Genomic DNA, 19,609 nt, shown 5'->3' with positions numbered 1-19,609 from the left:
GTATTTAGAAATGCCCTCTTGTTGGCATCCTGAAGATATTTATACCCTGGGGCAATAAGTCGTATTTCTATTGCACTACTAGGGAGATGCTCCTTTTCTATAGTGGGAAAAGGGCAATTGTGAATGTAGAGGTAGGAAGTAAGAACCAGCATTGAGCTGCTTCACAAGTACTGTTAATAAAGATACATTCATATGGGAATTAATGACCTGGAAAATGATTCCCTTAAACTATTTGTGCCTTTGTACCTCTTGGAAGAGATACATGCACACATCTCAGTTGGAAGACCAATAGGGTTGGCCAAAAAGCTCATTCTGCTTTTTCCATAAGACTTCATGGGAAAAACCAAAGAGACTTTTTGGCCAACCCAATACATAGAATTGAGTGAAGGGGGCAAAAGAAATTTCAGTCTTTGCATTTTAAATAAACACTTCAGAGGACTTTCATGCATTTTTGAGTTTGAAAGTCATTTCTTTGAGTTCTTAAATGAAGGTGCTAATTAACTGTAACTCAAAGTTGGATCTCTTTCCTACTCTATGGAGCAGCCCTAGCAGGCTCCAACTCCCAATTCTGCATCAGGCCAACATACTGGGTAATATGTGAGGTTCAGGGTTCTCCAAGGACTAGGCATCCTGCAACCCTTCCTCTCCTACCACAGTAATTTAACTCAGTTTTGGGATTAGGGAGAAATGAATTTTTTATTTCCTTCTCCTCCTCCCTGCAAAGGGTATCCTCCTTTGAATTTTAACAGATATTAAATCAATGCAGACATCCTGTTAGACCTTCAAACTTCCAAAACAGTTGCTACCTGTGCTTTAAACCAGCATTTAGATACACATACAAGGCCCTACCTGGGCTGGGTGCTAAAGCACACACTATTGAAATGAAGACTCAAAAACTCTGATCACAGAGGCCGGTTAGGAACTCTTTACCTCAGTCTGACGACCCAGCCCAGCACATCAGTTCTATTAAGTCCATTTTCAGAATGGATAGAAAAACAGCAGTGTCAAGGCACCTGGATTATATCAAAGATGCCTCAAGTTCAGGGACTTCTGAGAACCTGAATAAAGCTGATATAGATCAACCCCTTTGGGAGCAGCTCTTTCCTTAGAGCACTAAAGTAGAAAGACCAACCCATATCCTTAGCTGGGTTGCAAACCAAGCAACCTGAGGGACAGATGAATGGACAAATGTTTTCGTATCTGGTTGCCTCCACAGTGAGTAAGAACACTGGTTAGACATCTGAATCACTACAGGGGAAAACAAAAAACTTTCTCTATTGCTAGCAATTTGTTCCATCAAGAAAGCAAGAAAATTGAAGATTTAATTAACACTTCTAAGAACGTATTTGGTATTTACACTTGTTTATTACCTAAAAGCAAATTTTATGAGCAGGTCTCAGGAAGTCTTGGCAAAAATTATGCTTCAAAAGATTCTTTTTGAACTCTGGCTAATAACATTCATTTTGGCAAACAACCTTATTTTGCTGCTACTTATACTGCAACAAACTTACTGTAGAGTATTAAAAATTATTTTTCCTTAGAAAACTGTAATTCAGGAGTCAAGCCTGACAGCAAGAAGAAATGGAGTGGAGTACTGTTAATTTTTCAAAGTTGATCCTGAAGCTATCAGGGATGGGTTATTTTTCAATAAGGGAGAAAATACAGAAATTGGAATAGCTCTTTTTCTTAATTAAGGGAAACAAAGAGGAAGAAAGGGCTATTGATTTATTTTTTAAAAAAAGGAACACAAAGAACTTCAGTTGGTTTAGGTCTTTGTGTATGCATTTGGTTTCTACTTCCTAACTGCACAGCCTTTGTCACAACATACTTGTGCCAAATTCCACATACAGATCCTGATTTACATAGCTCTCCTCTATGTCAAAAAAGAAATCAGGGCTAACTCTTGTGGGGGAGGATGTGAAAAAAGACTGGAGAATATTCTAGCTGATGAAAAGTGCTTTAAAATCCTTTCTCAAATCCCCAAAACTGCCGTTCTAAAAGCACTCTCTAACACTGTGATTTTGATATCCATTTTCAGCACACCTTGACTTCCAGAGTATGGAACAGAAAGAGAATTTAGTGTTTTTTCCCTAGTTTTAAAAGGAGACGCTGAAACTGTGTATTATATTATTATTATACTTTAATATGGAGCAAAATCAGGAGTGTGGAGTCTTACAGCAAAGCTAGAGACAGAATATGTGTGAAAAGGTGTTGTTGAATAAGGCAGCAAATTACAATTTTTGCAAAACAGGTTTATATATTAATAAAGAACTGGGGCAAAGGGAATTATACAAGCAAAAAAGATGGGTAAAAAAAGTAACGATGAACAGTTATGCATATACACACACACCACCCCCAAAATTTTAGATTATGAAATCCAAGAATCCTAGTCCATAATTCATGTAAATGTGTTGCTGTGGAACTTATTTTTACTTCTCTCCATAAATGCATTGTTAACACAAAGAATAATATTCTTAGTTTATGGACTATAGTTAAGGGACATTTTAGGAGTTGACTTTTCCTTCAAAAATAAAAATAAAAACTGAAGAGGGTGTAAATCCCTCTTACTGCCCTTGTGCAGGTCTTAGATTTCACCCCGCCTTTTTCCAAACAGAAAACAGTAAGAGGGTGCAGACAGCTGTAACCTAAAGAGTGAAGGATTTAGTGAGCTGTCAATTTCTTGCAGAATTCTTCTTTACTGGTACTGCTGTTCTCTATGTATTATTAATCTATTTATATTTAACTCCAGCTATTAGTTTGCCTCTTCCAGCCACTGAGCCATTTGCAAAAGAGAAGACAGAGAGACAAGGGTTGCTATTATTAGGCATCCTTGTGTGTGTGATGAAGGTGGAGACAATTAAATAATACCATTTTGCTTCTTTGAAAATGACAGAGATTGTTTGGGGTGGACAACTCAGGGCTGGTTAACATAACCTTTCCCCTCAGAAGGCAAAACAATGGAGATACATTTCTGAAGTACTTAATTAAGCCTTCAGCAATGAGTGTGGGAAAATTACAGACCCATAAAAATCTTCCAGTTCTAGGCAAGAATAAATTTTCTCTGCAGCATTCTGTCACTGCTCATTTACTGCATCATTTTGACATCTCATATTTCCACAAGGTTTTTATATAATCTATAAACAGGGACAGAAAGGTGAAGAATAGAGAGAATGAGGACAAAGTCTGGACCTCCCGCGCTGTTACTTCCTTTCAGTTTTCCATTAAAGGGTGAGGCTGAAGGGTGGCATTTTAAGATGATTTCATTAAAAGGCTGAGACATTAATAATCGACACAGCAAGAAGAAAGCTGTGAAAAACTGCCACCGCTTGCTCACTCTTCCAAAGGATGAGTGTAATTCAGTCATAATGTAAGCTCTTTAATGTTCCTCCCCCAAACCTTTTTCGATCAGGAAAGCCTGGAATCTGCAGGCAAGAAAGAGAATCATGTTAGGACTCAAAACAGGCAGAGTTCAAATGCTAATAGCTTTTAAACTGTTTTCTTTATTTTTTGTTTCTGTATATTATTAGGCTGTTGTTCTTAAAAGAACTCTCTTTTTGAGGTTTTACTCAGAGAATCACAGCAGATTAAATAATAAAAATAAATTCTACTAAAATGAAAAACATTTGCCAAGCAATTGGTGATAGTGTCATCTAAATCAGACGGGATGAAGGTGAAACTCACAATACTCACCTGCTGGACTTTCATATGAATTATTTGCATTGTGATAGACTATGGATATGTACCTTTGCAGTCTCAAGCAAATTATTTCCTATTATTTTATAATGTAACTTTATCTCTGGATTCTTCTTGTTTCTAAGACCTTTATTTTCCCTTGACCTGAGTTTTTCTTCTGTATTTAAGAAGACAGAAGAAAGTCAGTTGGTTGGGCCTGCAAAGTACTCCCCTGTCACCCCAACTTCTTAAAAAAAAACAACTAAAAAATGAATTTGGAAGTTAATTTCAGATCAATCAAACCTTTCCACAAATTCAAGAAATCATTTTATCAAAAAAGATAGATACAGACCTGATTACCATCTCTTAAAAAGTATCTCTTCTCTATGACCTATTAGAAACAAAGATATCAAGGGATTAGCATGTATACCTTGAAAAAGCAGTAAGCACGCTGACCACCGATGGCACTAAAAGGAGTACACCCAAGTCAAGAGTCTACAGACGTCTACTACATCGAGTTAAGTCTGGTGCTAGTGGGGTCAGGATTGTGGAAGTATCTTTATAAAAGCCTGTCTCTAGTTCCAGAAAGCATTAACGTTAGGTCAAAAAATAAATGAACAAACAAAAATGACTAAATAACGAGAGAAAATGACATGAGATCTCATGCAATTCCCAATGTAAATCTGGAAATTTGGCTGCAAATTTGGTTCAAAACTCTCTAGCAGTCAGCCCCAAAAGACACCAGACAGAATCCATAAGATAATTCAATCTGCTGTATGGCAGAAACCAACACAACAGTCTAAAGCAATATCCTCCAATTAAAAAACAAATTAAAAAAAAAAGCAAAGCATTTTTGCTACTACAATAGCACAACTATTCTTTAAAGAGGTCTCTGTCTGTATAACGTAGTCAACTGCTATATCCCTCCAGTAACCACAGTTGTAAAGTCTGTAGGTCCTTAATGGAGACAGATGACACAATATCAAAATCGGTCAATTAACTTCTTATGGACTTAATCTGCACCCGTAATTCATTACTTTCAGAACTGTTTGTATTTGGTCAGTGGGAGAAATAAGGCAAAATCCATCACTATTACTGAAAAGAAGCCTTCAAAACATACGCCTTTATATAATGAATTTAAGAGTACCACATGTCTATATGATGAACACTTGAGAAACTGCAATGCCACCAGAGACAGTATTATTTTCTTTACACAGAGCTGTTGTGATTAAGAAAAGGTCAGCAGATTAGAATACAGATTATTTGGAGATTAAGAGATTAGAGTCTAGAATTATGAAGCTAGGAATTTCTTCTGAATAAAGCAGGGTGTCTTCTTCCAGGCCTGTACCAGCTTGCTTCCACTGGCCTGACAGCCATCTCACCTGGATTCTTTTTATCTTCAAGACTATGGCTCAGTTACTTTTAGCCACAAGAGACTCAGGGTAAGGTTGCAGTCACTGGCCTCAAAGGCAGAAAAGCTGGTTAGTGATTAGTATACATCTAAAATACTTGACCCTACAAAAACTATGACAGAACTGATTCTCGTTCTTCTCTCCAGGGTAGGACAGGAAAATTCTATTACTCTAGAGTGGAGAGGAATTACTACTAGTGAAGGGAGTGTGGAAAAGGATTAGATACCCTCTTGGAAAAGAAATCCTGTAAATTCTGGAAGATGCAGAGAAAACTGGGTTAAATTTAGCTGCCAGGTTCCTTGCTTTCAGCCAACCACCGCAATCTGGAGGTCTGGCCAACCTCTTAATCCACCTACCTTTTGTTGTGATTTAGGAAACCAAAAGAGAAGTTACTTTTCCCTTTTGCTCACAATTCCCTGCCCTCAACTTGTGTTATTATTCTCCTATCAAACCTTGCTCTCTTCTTAAAACCAACTAAGTTCCCTCCAATGTCTTTCTTTTAAGCAAAGCTTTGCCTGACAACTTGAATCACACTGGCCTATAATCCATTGTTTCTCTGGGATATAACATCACATTTTATTTTTTTAATTTTAAAATTAATAAATGATTTAAGCAACTTCCCTGGAGGCTCAGAGGTTAAGACTCTGTGCTTCCACTGCAGGGGGCACGGGTTCGATCCCTGGTGGGGGAACTAAGATCCCACATACCATGAGGTATGGCCAGAAAGTAGAAAAAAAAATTTTTTAAGTAAAAAATAAAATTAACAAATTATTTAAATTTATGACAATATATTATGGGATCTTTCCATGTCAGACACAGATCTATGAATATAAGATGTTCCTAGGGGACACAGATGGTATATGCTGGTCACTCAGTTGTGTCTGACTCTTGATTCCATGGACTCTAGCCCACCAGGCTCCTTTGTCCACAGAATTCTCTAGGCAAGAATACTGGAGTGGGTAGCCATTCCCTTCTCCAGGGGATCTTCCCAACCCAGGGATTGGGCCTGGGTCTCCTGCATTGGCAGGTGGATTCTTTACTGTCTGAGTCACCATGGTGATCATGGATCTAAACCAAATAGGAACTCATATGTTTTAACTGTGAAAACAATGTGGAAAGAAAATTTGGTTCCTTGCAGTGCTTCCTACCATTTTTTTTCAGTCATGGCACATTTAGAGAATACTAATATGTGTGTGTGACATGGGGTAAATGGTAGAGCCAGCCCAGGGGCCTTGGCTGCTCTGAGAACTGAAGGGATCACCATCTCAGTACACCTGTACCTTTTCTGCCACACACCAGTTGGGAGTTTATGCAATGAAGCAAAAATTTCCCAGTGGTCTAATTTTAAACAGGGATGAGCTGTGGGGCCTATCTTATGTTGACCTACTAGACAAAAGAGCCAAATATTTAGATCTCTAAATAGCTAAAAGAAAAAAGACTCATAAGACAGAGCTATGAGGAGGGAATTTTTTCTTGGGAAATTTACTTATAAAGGAAATATAATACAGAAATTAATCTTTTTTCAATAATAATACAGAAATACATCCTATTTCACTTTACTGCACAATGTCAACACTGGGTGAACAGTTTAACTTGATCAATATTATATACAATGCAGAGACATGGCCTTGTGAAGGAAAGACAAACAGTGCTCTAATTTACCAGTATGCTGAATCATTCTACATTTTCATTCCAGTTCAGGACAATAAGATGATGCTGGTAAGAGTCAATAACTGGAATGCAAAGGTTTCTGATAGGGAAAATTAGGGAATCAAGAAGATGACATAGCCTTAAAAGTAATAGTAACATTTATGTGGGAGAATATTAGTAGCTGGGCGAGCAAAATAACTCAGGACTTTAAGTAGAATCTCCTCCAGTTTAGTGCATTTTATGGGGGCTTCGGGGTAGTGAATGAGTACAAAAAGAGCTAGAAAATATGGAAACATAAATTGTTTTAAGGAGGGAATTAGGTATCTTAAAAAAAAACTATTTGAATCTGGTAGGTTTCATCCTTTGCTTAGAGAACACTGGGGATAGAATAAACACATCAGCAGGTCTTGAGCAATTATACAAACAGATAAGAGAGCTCAAAACAAGTATTATTCAAGCTGTGAAGTTCAGGATGAAGGAATAAAAAGACAAAGCATTCTGCAAAGAATTTAAACTCTCATGGTACATAAATTAAGTTTAAAAATAACTTAATTGAAGCCATTACCTTATCAAAAAACCTACTGAGCTTGACAGCATTGGAAGAACCTGCAGCTAAGTACCGTGGATTTGTGCAATCCTAGGAGATAAAACATAAGATCCACAATTAAACGTTAGGAAACATAAGCTTTTTGTTAGTCATTACTGTTCCTCTTGCACATTTCTATAATAAAACATTAGGCATCATACTCTCATAAAATATTCAAGTAATTTTTCAAATTATGATACACAGAGCAAAAAGGGAAGTGCTAAAGGAAGACAAGGCCACTTACTCTTTGTTATTTAGGCAATTTTAGAGGACACTGAACCAATGTATTCATCATCAAATAACTTCATAAAGGAAGACAAGATTGGTAATGTCTTACTAACAACAAAACTAAGATATTACTTACGTGACTTACCTGTATTTACCTTGAAAAGCAGAAACAGAGCTATCAAAAATAAATAACACTTCACTATTTAACACTAGTTATTTACCAGTACTCATCTAACTTAAATACTCTGAAGTTCTTGGGAAGAGTAGGAAGCATGAAAATAAGGAGTAAAGGAGTAACAGGAGAAGAAAACAGAGCATTGCCGGGGCGCCTCACTCACTGAATGCAGGCGCCACATCCGTGGTGGGCCGTAAAGATAACAGTAAACAAGAGATATACTGTGATAGTAATAAACAACAGATAATAAGTTTATTTTAAAATACCATTATTATTTTTAATAGTAATTAAATAAGAAACAACAGATATTACTAGAATAAAGAAGAGAAAATGGGGCTCTGAAAAGACAAAATAATCTGAAATAGTATAATGATAGTACATTCCAATGATTAGTAAAGACCTTAAGTGGTTTACTATCCTTTTCCTGGAAATCCAATGTTGAATTGCCTTCGCTTGTCAATACTGACTTGCCACCTCAAGAGACTGACTACTGCGATTTTTACCTCAAATGCCACTTAAAACCCAACCATGGGGATATGATACAGGCTTCTTTGCCAGGACAGTATTTAATTTTTCAGTTATAAATCATCTGTGTTCCTTGGGACCTAATTATTGTTGGATTTATTCTGACTGTAATTTATTTGTAATTTATTCTGATAAATACCCACATGATTCCTTTTCAATATATTTTATAACAATCATCTATTTTACCAATATACAACATTTCAAGGCTCACGTTTTAAATTTTGGCTAGAAGCTAAAATACATTTTCCAAAACCTCAAAAGAAAAAAAGAGACTACAGTAACTTTTCAAAGATTGTAGAGTAAAAGAAAAATCAGAGGTCTCAGAAGTCAGCAGGCTCTGAACCTGAGTATCTATCCTAGTATCTCTAGATTGTGTGACATTGGTTAGGTTACAAAACCTTTAAAGGTAAGCTTACTAATCTGTGAATTGGGGATAGCAATACTCATCTCATAGGATTTTTATGAAAATTAAAGGAGATAATGCATGTCTAGGACTTCTCTGGTGGTTCAGATGGTAAAGCGTCTGCCTACAATGCAGGAGACCCAGGTTCAATCCCTGGGTTGGGAAGATCCCCTGGAGAAGGAAATGGCAACCCACCCCAGTACTCTTGCCTAGAAAATCCCATGGACGGAGGAGTGTGGTAGGCTACAGGTCGCAAAGAATCGGACATGACTGAGCGACTTCACTTTCTTAATGCATCTCCGGCACATAGCAGGTACTGAAATACTAGTTTCCTTCTTTCTTCATTCCAAGAAAATGCCATCAGATTGAATTTTTAGACACAAAAGCACTTAACATAATAAAAGATAATTCTATATACGGATTAAATAGACTGAAATATTGTGTAATCCACTGTATTTGAAATAATGTTTGAACATTTATATAGTAGCTGGGGCATATAAAAGACAAACCTTAAGTAGATATGTTTTACAAAATGGATATTGGTTACATAATCGTCAGACTGTTAAAAGACTTCAGACGATTCCACATACAAAAATTAAATCAAACATCAAACAAAAAACAAAACCTCTCCAAAACTTACTTCAACAATTTCAAGTTGACCAGGCTAGAGAAATCCTATAATTTTAGGATGAGAATTTTTGATCTCAAAGAACTATAAACTAGCTGCTACTGATCATGACTGAGGGCAAAGCCTGAAAACTAATAGCTCTAAATGCTTGCCTAAGCTTGAGAAAGAAATCTTAACTAGGGAAGATAATTTAGAATGATCACTTTGAAGTAAACACATAACAGAGAAAAATCTGTGCTAGACATGATAAGCCTGGTGGTGATTTAGTTGCTAAGTTGTGTCCAACTCTTGCGACCATGGACTGTATCCTGCCAGGCTCCTCTGTCCATGGGATTCTCCAGGCAAGAATACTGGAGTGGGTTGCCATTTCCTTCTCCAGGGGATCTTCCCAACCCAGGAATCAAATCTGGGTCTCCTGCATTGCAGGCGGATTCTTTTCCGACTGAGCTATGAGGGAAGCCCACAACAAGCCTAGCAGGATTTAAAACAATAAGTAATCGCCTCCCTGTTTATAATTTAAACAATTTGCCTTCCCCTGCCCCAAACACAAGATAGCTTTGATTCTATCTTTGAGGTATATAATTATGTTAATTCTTACTGTTTAATAATGTTAAGTAAATTCATACAGGAACCAAAGATGTTAGCATTAATACTGTTTAAATCAGTTTTTATTTGAGACTATATTTACTTGCTGAGTCTTTTTGACTGCTATCACTTTTTGAAAAGTTTATCTAACTTTCCTCCTCATTTTTTTCTTCTCTGCATCCTCAAGACCCTCTTGTTGTTTCTTCTGTGCTCTTGAAAGTGTACACTGATTGAAGGCTTTAAGTATGTTGTATATGAACACTGTGGAGACCACGTGTGCCAAAGTACCACTATTGGAGTACCTTTACATCTTGTTAACAACTAAAGATGGCCCTGCCTTTGCAAGTAAAACAGGAAAAGCATATAGCTAGGTGATTGTCATAGAAACTCACAGCTACTGAAACAGATACATTCTAAAATACATTAAAAGTAATTGCTGGAACAAATTAAGCATATTGAATGGCAAATTTCCCTTTGGAAACAATGTTCAAAAAAGTAACCTCAGCACTTCTTCAAGAAAGATATTATATATTCTATGTAATAGGAATTCTTTGGACTATGATGGTCCAGTCCTGACTACCTGGGACATAATGCTGACAGCTCAGGAAAAAAAAGCACCTCCACTGTAAAGCAGATTGTTAAAAAAAACAAGAACAAACAGTGTCAGGCAGAAGTTAACTCAGTTATGGGGGTAGAGGTGGGGTTGAACCTAGCAGTGTTCACCAATGTTGAATCACAGAAAAAGGGCATCAGAATCACCTGAGTCATTTGTTAAAATTACAGAGTCCTGGTCCTTCTGTCACACCTTATGAATAAAAAGCTCCGGTTGTAGGGCACTTATTCAAAAATTTTCACAAATACTGTTGGTAATATGAATATGCAGTCAGGTTTGGGTACTTGGTGATCTAGACGATTTCTAACAATTCTCTCAGATCCAAGATTCTAAATGTTAGTTGAAGGATAATTAAGTGGAAAATAGGTTTAATTGCAGAGCACAGGCTCTGGAGTTAGAGCACCTGGTTCCACCTGTGTAACCTTGGCTTAGTTACCCCTCTCTGCTTCTAGTCTTCATTTTTATTTTTTAAAATTAATTAATTAATTAATTTTACTTTACAATATGTATTGGTTTTGCCATACATTGACTTGAATCCGCCACGGGTGTACATGTGTTCCCCATCCTGAACCCCCCTCCCCCCTCCCTCCCCATCCCATCCCTCTGGGTCATCCCAGTGCACCAGCCCCGAGCACCCTGTCTCATGCATCGAACCTGGACTGGTGATTTGTTTCACATATGATATTTTACATGTTTCAACGCCATTCTCCCATATCATCCTGCCCTCGCCCTCTCCCACGGAGTCCAAAAGATTGTTCTACACATCTGTGTCTCTTTTGCTGTCTCACATATAGGGTTATCGTTACCTTCTTTCTTCATTTTTAAAATGGAGATTCTTATAGTACCTATCTTCTAGGGTTGATGTGACAATGATGCATGTGAGACAATGTACATAAAGTACTAAGATAGTGTGCCTGGCACCAATAAGTGCTTAATTAACGCTAGCCCTTAGTTGTATTAAACCAGCATCACCATGGCTGAAATACCAGTACACTGATATATTGCAGAAATCCTACTTGTAAACAATGACATATAAACCATGACTGAAACTGCTGGCCAGGATCATTCCCTCAGCAACACTAACTGGCTTATATGAGAACTTTCCTAGCCTTTTTAAAGTCTAGTTTTAATTGACCTAAATATCTCAAGAAGGGACTCAATTCATGGTATAAATATATATAAGTATATATGAACTAATGCTTATGAAGCACTCCCAGTTTACAGTTTGTAACTTTCTCATTTGTATGTTTGTTTTCCCTTTAAGGTAAACTCTCTACTTTAAGAAGCTAAGAGGCTTTTCTAAAGCAAGAATAAACAACCCACAGTATCAGTGACCACTCTTTGTCATCTTAATTATTTTGATTTTGGTGTGATTTTTGAAGATCTTTTCAAGAAAAAGCTGTAATTTACATTACAACGAAGTCTGAACATTGCAACAGATCAGCACACAAGGAGGCTGTGCCCATCTCATAATCTGTATGGCTCCAGTCTTCACTACTGTTTGGACTAAAACCCAAATGCCTGATTCAAATATAAAGCTTCTTCTGTGAATATGTAATTTGTGAAGTCTTTGGTTTTGCTTTTTCCTGATAATAAAACAAGCATGCATTAGTGAAAATACACACCAAATTGATCTCTTCTGCATTGAAATCCTCAGCCAGGAAAGCAGTCCTAGTTAAAACTTCATGACGCTTGTTTTCATGAATCTGATCCAGTTTAGTCCCTATTACCAACAATGGGATTTGGTTATCAGCAAACTGTTCCCGGTCATAATCCCTGTGATAAATAATAATGAAGAGGTGAATAGAATTTACCTTTTCTGATGTAGATGTGTAATATTTAAATGTAACTAGCTTATACTATTTTACATATACTTCACTAACTCTTGCTCACCCATGACCCGTAAACCTACTTTTCTCCCAATTTCTTACACATGCCTGTTCATTTTTCAGTCAGTCTTACCATCCTTCAAGTTCCAACTATTAATTCAACTACTCAAAATCTGTCCCTGGGTCTTATGGACTACATGAATAAATTGAGAGCCCACTAGATATATGAAAGTAGGCTGACTGACTTCTCCCAAAACTCTGTCTTCTAAGGCTAACAGCTCAGAAATTTTTCTGAGGAGATATAGAGAGTGGATTCAAACCTCAGTGGACAGAAAACCCAGGAACCTAGCACGCAGTCAAGACTTTGGCAGAGGGGAATGCCAAGCTTCTGGGTACCTTCTGGAGTACACATAAGCTTTACATCCACCATACTTATGTCTGCCTGTGAATAGCAAAGAAAAATAGGTCATTTCAGGAAAATAAGAAATAGGAATGCTGAAGGCCAGAATAAATCAACCATAGCTGATGCTACTGCCTGGGGAAAGATGGATTCAACAAATGGAAAGGGAAAGAAACAGGAAACAGTTTAAATGTAAAATTAGTAAAAGGAAAGAATTAAGCAACAAATAGTTGTCTGCCCTGACATGAGAGCCATGGAGACAAAGAACAGGTAGTAAGAATCACTTGGGGTTGGTGGCCCTGGGTCACTCTATTACTGAAAGGAACATAGAGCCCAATGTTATTTAGTTAATATAAATTCTACTCACGTATGAGAAATAAAACAGATTTTGATTTCTGACATAGTATAAGCTCAGTTTATAACAGTCAGCAAAATCTGGTTGCAACACCTTATGTCAATAAATCAATAGTGCATAACCCAACCAATACAAACCAGGTGAGCACAGCTTTTTCCTTCTTTTGGCATTACTTTTCTTTCTCTTTAAATAATCTAAATCTTGTGTATATGTGTGTATAAAATTACCAAATCTCTTTGCCCTTCACAATAATCTTACAGAGCCTCAGTTACTGTTCAGCCTTGGAGCTCAATTGTTTTGAACTATTTTACCTCCCATTTCATAAAAATGTTCTCATTCTAATTACTGCATCAAAACCAATAACAGTTTGAGTTCCAAGGCTTTTGTTTCTTCTTACCAACATCAACACTGACTTAGGAGACATGGTCCAAAACTGAAAATTGCTTTATTAGAGAATAAAGTTCTTAAAAAAAAAAAGTATATGTTTATTTATTTGGTTGTACCAAGTTTTAGTTGCAGTGTGCGAATTCTTAGTTGAGGCATGTAGGATCTAGTTCCCTGTCCAGGGATTGAACCTTGGGTTCCCTGCTTTGGGAGTATGGAGTCTTAGCTACTAGACTGCCAGGGAAGTCCTGAGAATAAATCTTTGAAAGTGTCCTCCTTTAGGACTCCCCCCTCTCCATACTCTAACTTTGGCTTACATACAAATTTTTGTATGTATTTTAACAAACATCATCTTTGACACATATATTTTTTTGTCACTTGCAGTCTTTCATAATCTTTTGCAAGTTAACATACATATATTTATTGTATATATGTAACATAACATATATGTTACATGAAATATATATATAAATATATACACACACAATCTGTTCTCTCATTTCTTTTTTTAGCTTTCCTTTTCGCTCATTTTCTTTCATTAAATCTTATATCCAATTTGAAATTTGGTATTGAAACCCTTTTTTTCTTTTCAAATCATTAGGTAAAAAACAAATTAGGAATTTTATCACGAATGGATAAGCCTGATAATAACATCAAAAGAGACAGATAACCAGGTTTTCATATTATACGTACAATACCACTTTGGCAAAAACAAAAAACCTTCCATCTTTCAGACTATTGTATTTATCTACCATTCTGGAGAAGATAAGAATTCAGAAAAACAAATAATTTGGAACGTGACACTCAGATACAAAAGTCATCCTCAACTAAACCCTCACAACATTATAACTAATTCAAAGTGAATCACGGATCTAGAAGGAAACCAAAAACTATAAAACTTCTAAAAGAAACACAGATTAGGCAAACAGTTGTTATACATGATTCTCAAAACACAATACATAAAGGGAAAAAAGAGAAACTAGACTTCACCAAAATGAAAAACTATTGTTTTGTGAGAGATACTGCTAAAAGAATGAAAAGACAAACCACAGACTGGGAGAAAATATTTGTCAATCAAACATCTTACAAAATGGTTATTTTGGAAGGTACATTCTTGTGACTGCTATAGCATTTCAAACCAATTGTGAAGTAATTTGGGCTTACCCATTTGTTACCAAGACTCCAGTTGGCACCAAATCCCTATTTAGAGCTTCCAATGACCAACGGTACAAGTTTTGGGATGACTTCTTATTTGTTAAGTCATGCACTAAAATAATACCTAAAATAATCAGAAAATAATGTCAATATTTTAACATTTCCTCTTCATTTCACAAGTGACAAAGCATTAGATTGCTTAATGAATGCATTCTGGTATGACTAACAAACTCAGACATGATTATTTAAAAATTTCCTCTGTAAGTTCTTGCAAATAATTATTCACAAATAATTCACTAAATTTTTTTCTTTGTCAGTTATATAACTTAAAAAAAAATTCTACAAGAGCTGACAAAAATTTCATTAAGCTCTTAGAATGTCTTTTTTTTCCTTCATTAAACACTTAATGAGTGCCTACTCTGCCTGGTCCTAATTAAAGAACTACTTCATCAATAAAAAGAATCAAAATTACTGTAAGTATAGAAGAAATTATATTCATTCAAAAAGATTATTTTTCTACACTATGCATCTGTCATAGACACCATACATATACCTATTATTTACACTCATTAAAATATTTAATAATAAAAATTTATTTAAGTGGTATTGATTTAATTTAATACAAACTGCTATTCTTTGGCTGACAAGATGTTTTCTTGAAGGTTACCTGGACCTAATCAACTTAAAAGTCTAATCATTTAGTTCTCTGAATTAATGCCTAGCTATGTAAGCCTGCTCAATCTGTAAGAGATTTAGTTAAAACACAGCAAAAGAAATACGCCACAAGGAGACAGGAAAAGATAGTTAAGAAGTATGAACAGTAGAAAATAGATGGACTTTCTAGAGACTGAGGAAAACTGTAAAATATAATGAAGTTGAGAAGTACAATTAAATAGAATCAGCTAAGATCCTAGACAGAAAGGCAAAGCAGGTAATTACGATACAATATATACAATAGAGGAAATGTTTTAATGCCTAGTGAAATTTAGAGTCAAGAGACTATACGTTTTTAAACAAACCCCAACTCTTTCCTGTATTACCCAGATTCTACTGTGAAGAGAGAATGTGAAACTGATGATTCTTCCATCTTCAAGATGTAAGATATGTAAATATGAAAAAAGAAGGGCAAGAGAGTTAGAATTATTTGGCTCCTCTAGGTTTTACAGACACTGTACAACTAAGGTGCTTGCGCAAGTTATAGTTGACCAGTTCCAGGAGGCTCAAGTTAAATCTGCATCTCTCCTGGCATCTGGAACAAATAGAGATCTGACACTGGCCCCTCGGTCCAACGGCATTCACTCTACCTTCCTCAATGAGGGGCTCTAATACGCATTAAGGAAACAAGGACAGACTTAAAAAGGAATCAAGAGCTACTATTAAAAATTATAGCCAATATTTATTCAGTATTTATGTAGTACATATTGTGCTTTCCATGTGTCATCTAATTTGGTTTTCAGAACAGTTCTATGAAATAAGAATTATTATCTTTATTTTACACATGTGGAAATAGGCTCAGAGAGGCTGGTAACTGGGGCAGCCAGGATTTGAAATCAAGTAATCTGACAGTAAAAGACTGGAGGAAAGCAGAATAAAGTCACTTCGGGGCAAAGGAATGGCAGATACTTTCTCCTCTCCTTATCTCCTAGGTATAAATACCAACATATGAGTGGGTTTGGCTGGGAGAGTGAAAAAATTACAAAGGCCTAAATGAGTTATTAGACGTTTTGAGGATCTCTATTTACGGCTTTTGAGTTTTTAAGGGCACTGAGCACCCTTTTCCTTATGTCCCTTCTTTCATTTGGGCTGAGAGTCCATGCTTTGTAGATTATGAGCTAGAAAGGACACAGTGAGGCCCAAAGGAAAGAAGTCAGGGTGACAGCTGATCAGAATATGTGCTAAATCTTTGAAAACAGAAAGCGAGAGACACTTTACAAGTCTCCTTTAGGGATTATCAGCCTCAGTCATCAAGTGGGAAGAGGTAGGATATTGAGAGAAGAAAGTTATTGCTAAGAACAGACTGTGTATTTGAATGGAATGATCCTTATGCTCTGTTTCTTAGAAAACTAAGGATGGTAGATTGAGTAAAGAACCTTGTATGCTTCTAACAAGAGAAATCTTCCAGAGGTAGGCTCAAAGAACTCAGAAACTGATTTCTCTCTCTCTTTTTTTTAAATTAAAGTATCATTGATTTACAATACTGTGTTAGTTTCAAATGTACAGCAAAGTGATTCAGATATATTTATACATATATATATATGAGATTCTTTTCCATTATAGGGTTATTACAAGATGTTAAATATAGTTTTCTGTGCTATACAGTAGGACCTTATTATTTATCTATTTTATACGTAGTATTTGTATCTGCTAATCCCAAACTCCTAATTTATCCCTCCCCACCTTTCTCTTTGGTAATCATCATTTCGTTTTCTGTGTCTGTGATTTCCCTATTAAGATTGTTCCTAACAGGGATTATTTTTTAAGAAGCAGGAATGTATCTCAGTTTTACCTGTAAAACTAACACAGCGTACATGAAATTACTTCAATAATATTCAAGGAAGATACAAATCACTAATGGATAGTAGGTATAAAAAAGATAACCAAATAAATATGGATTTAGATGGATTTCTTCAGTACTTACTAAGTTTACAACTCAGAATTCCATGAAGTTTCTAGGGTTTGAATAGTCCTTAACTTTATTATTTATTTATAATTCTTATCCTAATTCTTTCTCAAAAAGATCAAACAGCAAAACTGTCATTTATCCAAACTTCTCTTTGCCAAATCAGATTGATACCAATGTTGACAAGTCGTTTGACCAATATAATAAACCAGGCCTCATTTCTTTCTCTCCTGCTCTTTAACATTAGTCACCTAACACTATACCAGTCTTATAGGTTTTTTCACTTATATATTCTATTAATACATGCTATTATCATGTACTTTATCATGTATTATGATATCATATATTAATGTCACCATCTTAAACTATTTTGTTTCATTTATGAATATTTTGTTTCTTCAGTTAGATTGTGACACTTTCAGATAGAATTCTGAGTTAAATGTGACACAGGTCTGATACAACTGACACAACTCATCCTGTATTCTATAGTATGTATCCAGTGACAAGAGCCTTCTCTACTTTTTGTAGCATCTACAAAACCTTATGATATGGGAGCTAAGATATTGAAAGAGGAATATAAGTAATGAAGATGGTACTGAATAATTACAATGCTTACCTATTATTGAACGAGGTCTAAGTATAGTATAAATGAAGCCCAATTAATAACTAAGCATCTATCAGAAAGGAAGGGTAAGATGCTAAATCTGTTGGTACATCAATCAAAGAGAAGCTGAAATTATATATCACAGTAAAAAAAAAAAAGGTAAAAACTGAATTTAAAAAAGATTAAAAAAAAAAAACCAACCACAGGTAAATCACAGGTGCCTATAGTTTAGTTCCTTGACACAGAGTAGGCACTCTATGAACTGCAATCATGTCCCATTACATACATATTCTATCTGGAAGTCTGCTCCAGGTATTTGTACACAACTGGATGAAATTTCTGCACCCCTGAAAACATCCTTAGGTAGCTTTTATAATTACATAGGCCTCTAACGAGCAGACAAAAGAAATCTCAGTATCTCTGTGACATCTGGCTTAGACCATGAGACTCCTAATGGTATATACTCAGTTGACTAAAGCAAAAGCAAGCACTCCCAGGGGACAGTGTTTTGAAAGTTCCATGTTTTATGTTGAGTACCTAAAATACAATTTTATGTCTCAATATTTAGTTTATGACAATAATGTAAACAGAAGTACCTAGACAAAGCAAATATCTAATGTTCTGAAATACATAGTCAGAACCTAGAAAACACAAACTGGAATGTGTTATGCAGATTTAAGAGCTGTGAATATACTATATCTTTCTTAAACTGAGTCCAGCATTCCACATCAGATGATCTGAGACCACTAAAATATGGTAAAAATAAAAAAGCTTTACCATTTACAGAGTTGTAGAACACTGCTCTTGTGCTTTTCACACTGCTGGCACTGCCCACAGAGCCTCCAACATCCCACAGTTCTATATAGTAGGTCTTCTCTTCTGGAGTTCCTTCTTTGTAGTCATGAACCTAACAAATCAATCCATCAGAATAATTATTATAGCCACTAAGAAAACTGGTAAGCCTCCTCATTCCAGCTTAAAGCACTGGACCTTTCCGTATCAGCAGCTTGCCCTCTGACTCTGATTACCACCTCCCGTCTTTTCAGCTTCTTCTACTACTCCAACTCTAATAATCATCTCCGACCCCAAAGGTTCCTATAGTTCATTGTTCCTAACATCTTCCAAAGTTCTCCCTTCCACTTCCAAATCTTCACTTCCTTCCTAACAAAGCAAAAGTTCCATGATTTGTCACTTTTGTCACTCCACCCCACCCGCCAACATAGTATTCACCAAACAACATTTCAATCTTGATTATATCCACCTTTTCCTGTATTCCATGTCTGCAACTGAATATAATGTTCAGAAAAATATAAATTCAAGCTAACTGGATTCACTTTAAATTCCAGTCTACCTTTGAAGCTGTCCTTTAGTCAGTTCCATAGTCGGTTTCTACTTTTCCACTCCTAGATAACTATTTCACACTTACTCCTCTTTTTCAAATTTCCAATAACTCCTATCCTCAAGCACAGCTTATAAGCTTGCTTCCCCAAAAAGAAGCAATCAGAAAAGAATGTCTACAACTTGCTCTTCCCTTATCTATCTACTCTCTGCATCTGTACCCATACAATCTGCTTTCCTTGCAGCTCTTATAGATAACTGTCTGTGTTCCTAAGGCCAAATCCCCTTCTTAAGCATGAGATCCTATTTCTTCTTTCTTATCAAAGAGGTAGTTCTATCAATTCTTTTTCATCATCACATTTTCCCTCTCTGTTTGATAATTCCCATCATCAAACAAACATGCCATAATTTTTCCCATCTTAAAACTTGACCTCATGTCTTCCCTGA

The 19,609-nt window shown here is 36.0% G+C and overlaps 1 protein-coding gene across 1 annotated transcript in view; it reads right to left on the bottom strand.

Moving 5' to 3' along the window:
- Positions 1–2,122: 2,122 nt before the first annotated feature.
- Positions 2,123–19,609, bottom strand: part of RABL3 (RAB, member of RAS oncogene family like 3) — a 37,589-nt gene continuing 20,102 nt past the window's right edge. The window contains exons 3-8 of the mRNA XM_061167070.1: positions 18,602–18,731; positions 14,610–14,724; positions 12,103–12,253; positions 7,300–7,371; positions 4,025–4,063; positions 2,123–3,422 (exon numbers count right to left, since the gene is read on the bottom strand). Of these exons, the coding sequence (XP_061023053.1) occupies positions 3,357–3,422; positions 4,025–4,063; positions 7,300–7,371; positions 12,103–12,253; positions 14,610–14,724; positions 18,602–18,731 (573 nt within the window). The 3' untranslated portion in view covers positions 2,123–3,356. The remainder of the gene's footprint in view (positions 3,423–4,024; positions 4,064–7,299; positions 7,372–12,102; positions 12,254–14,609; positions 14,725–18,601; positions 18,732–19,609) is intronic.

Source organism: Dama dama, chromosome 19, assembly GCF_033118175.1.
Source record: "Dama dama isolate Ldn47 chromosome 19, ASM3311817v1, whole genome shotgun sequence".
Classification (NCBI taxonomy): Eukaryota; Metazoa; Chordata; class Mammalia; order Artiodactyla; family Cervidae; genus Dama; species Dama dama.
The sequence above is the reverse complement of the archived record's forward strand: the minus strand, read 5'-3'. Positions and strand labels throughout refer to the sequence as shown.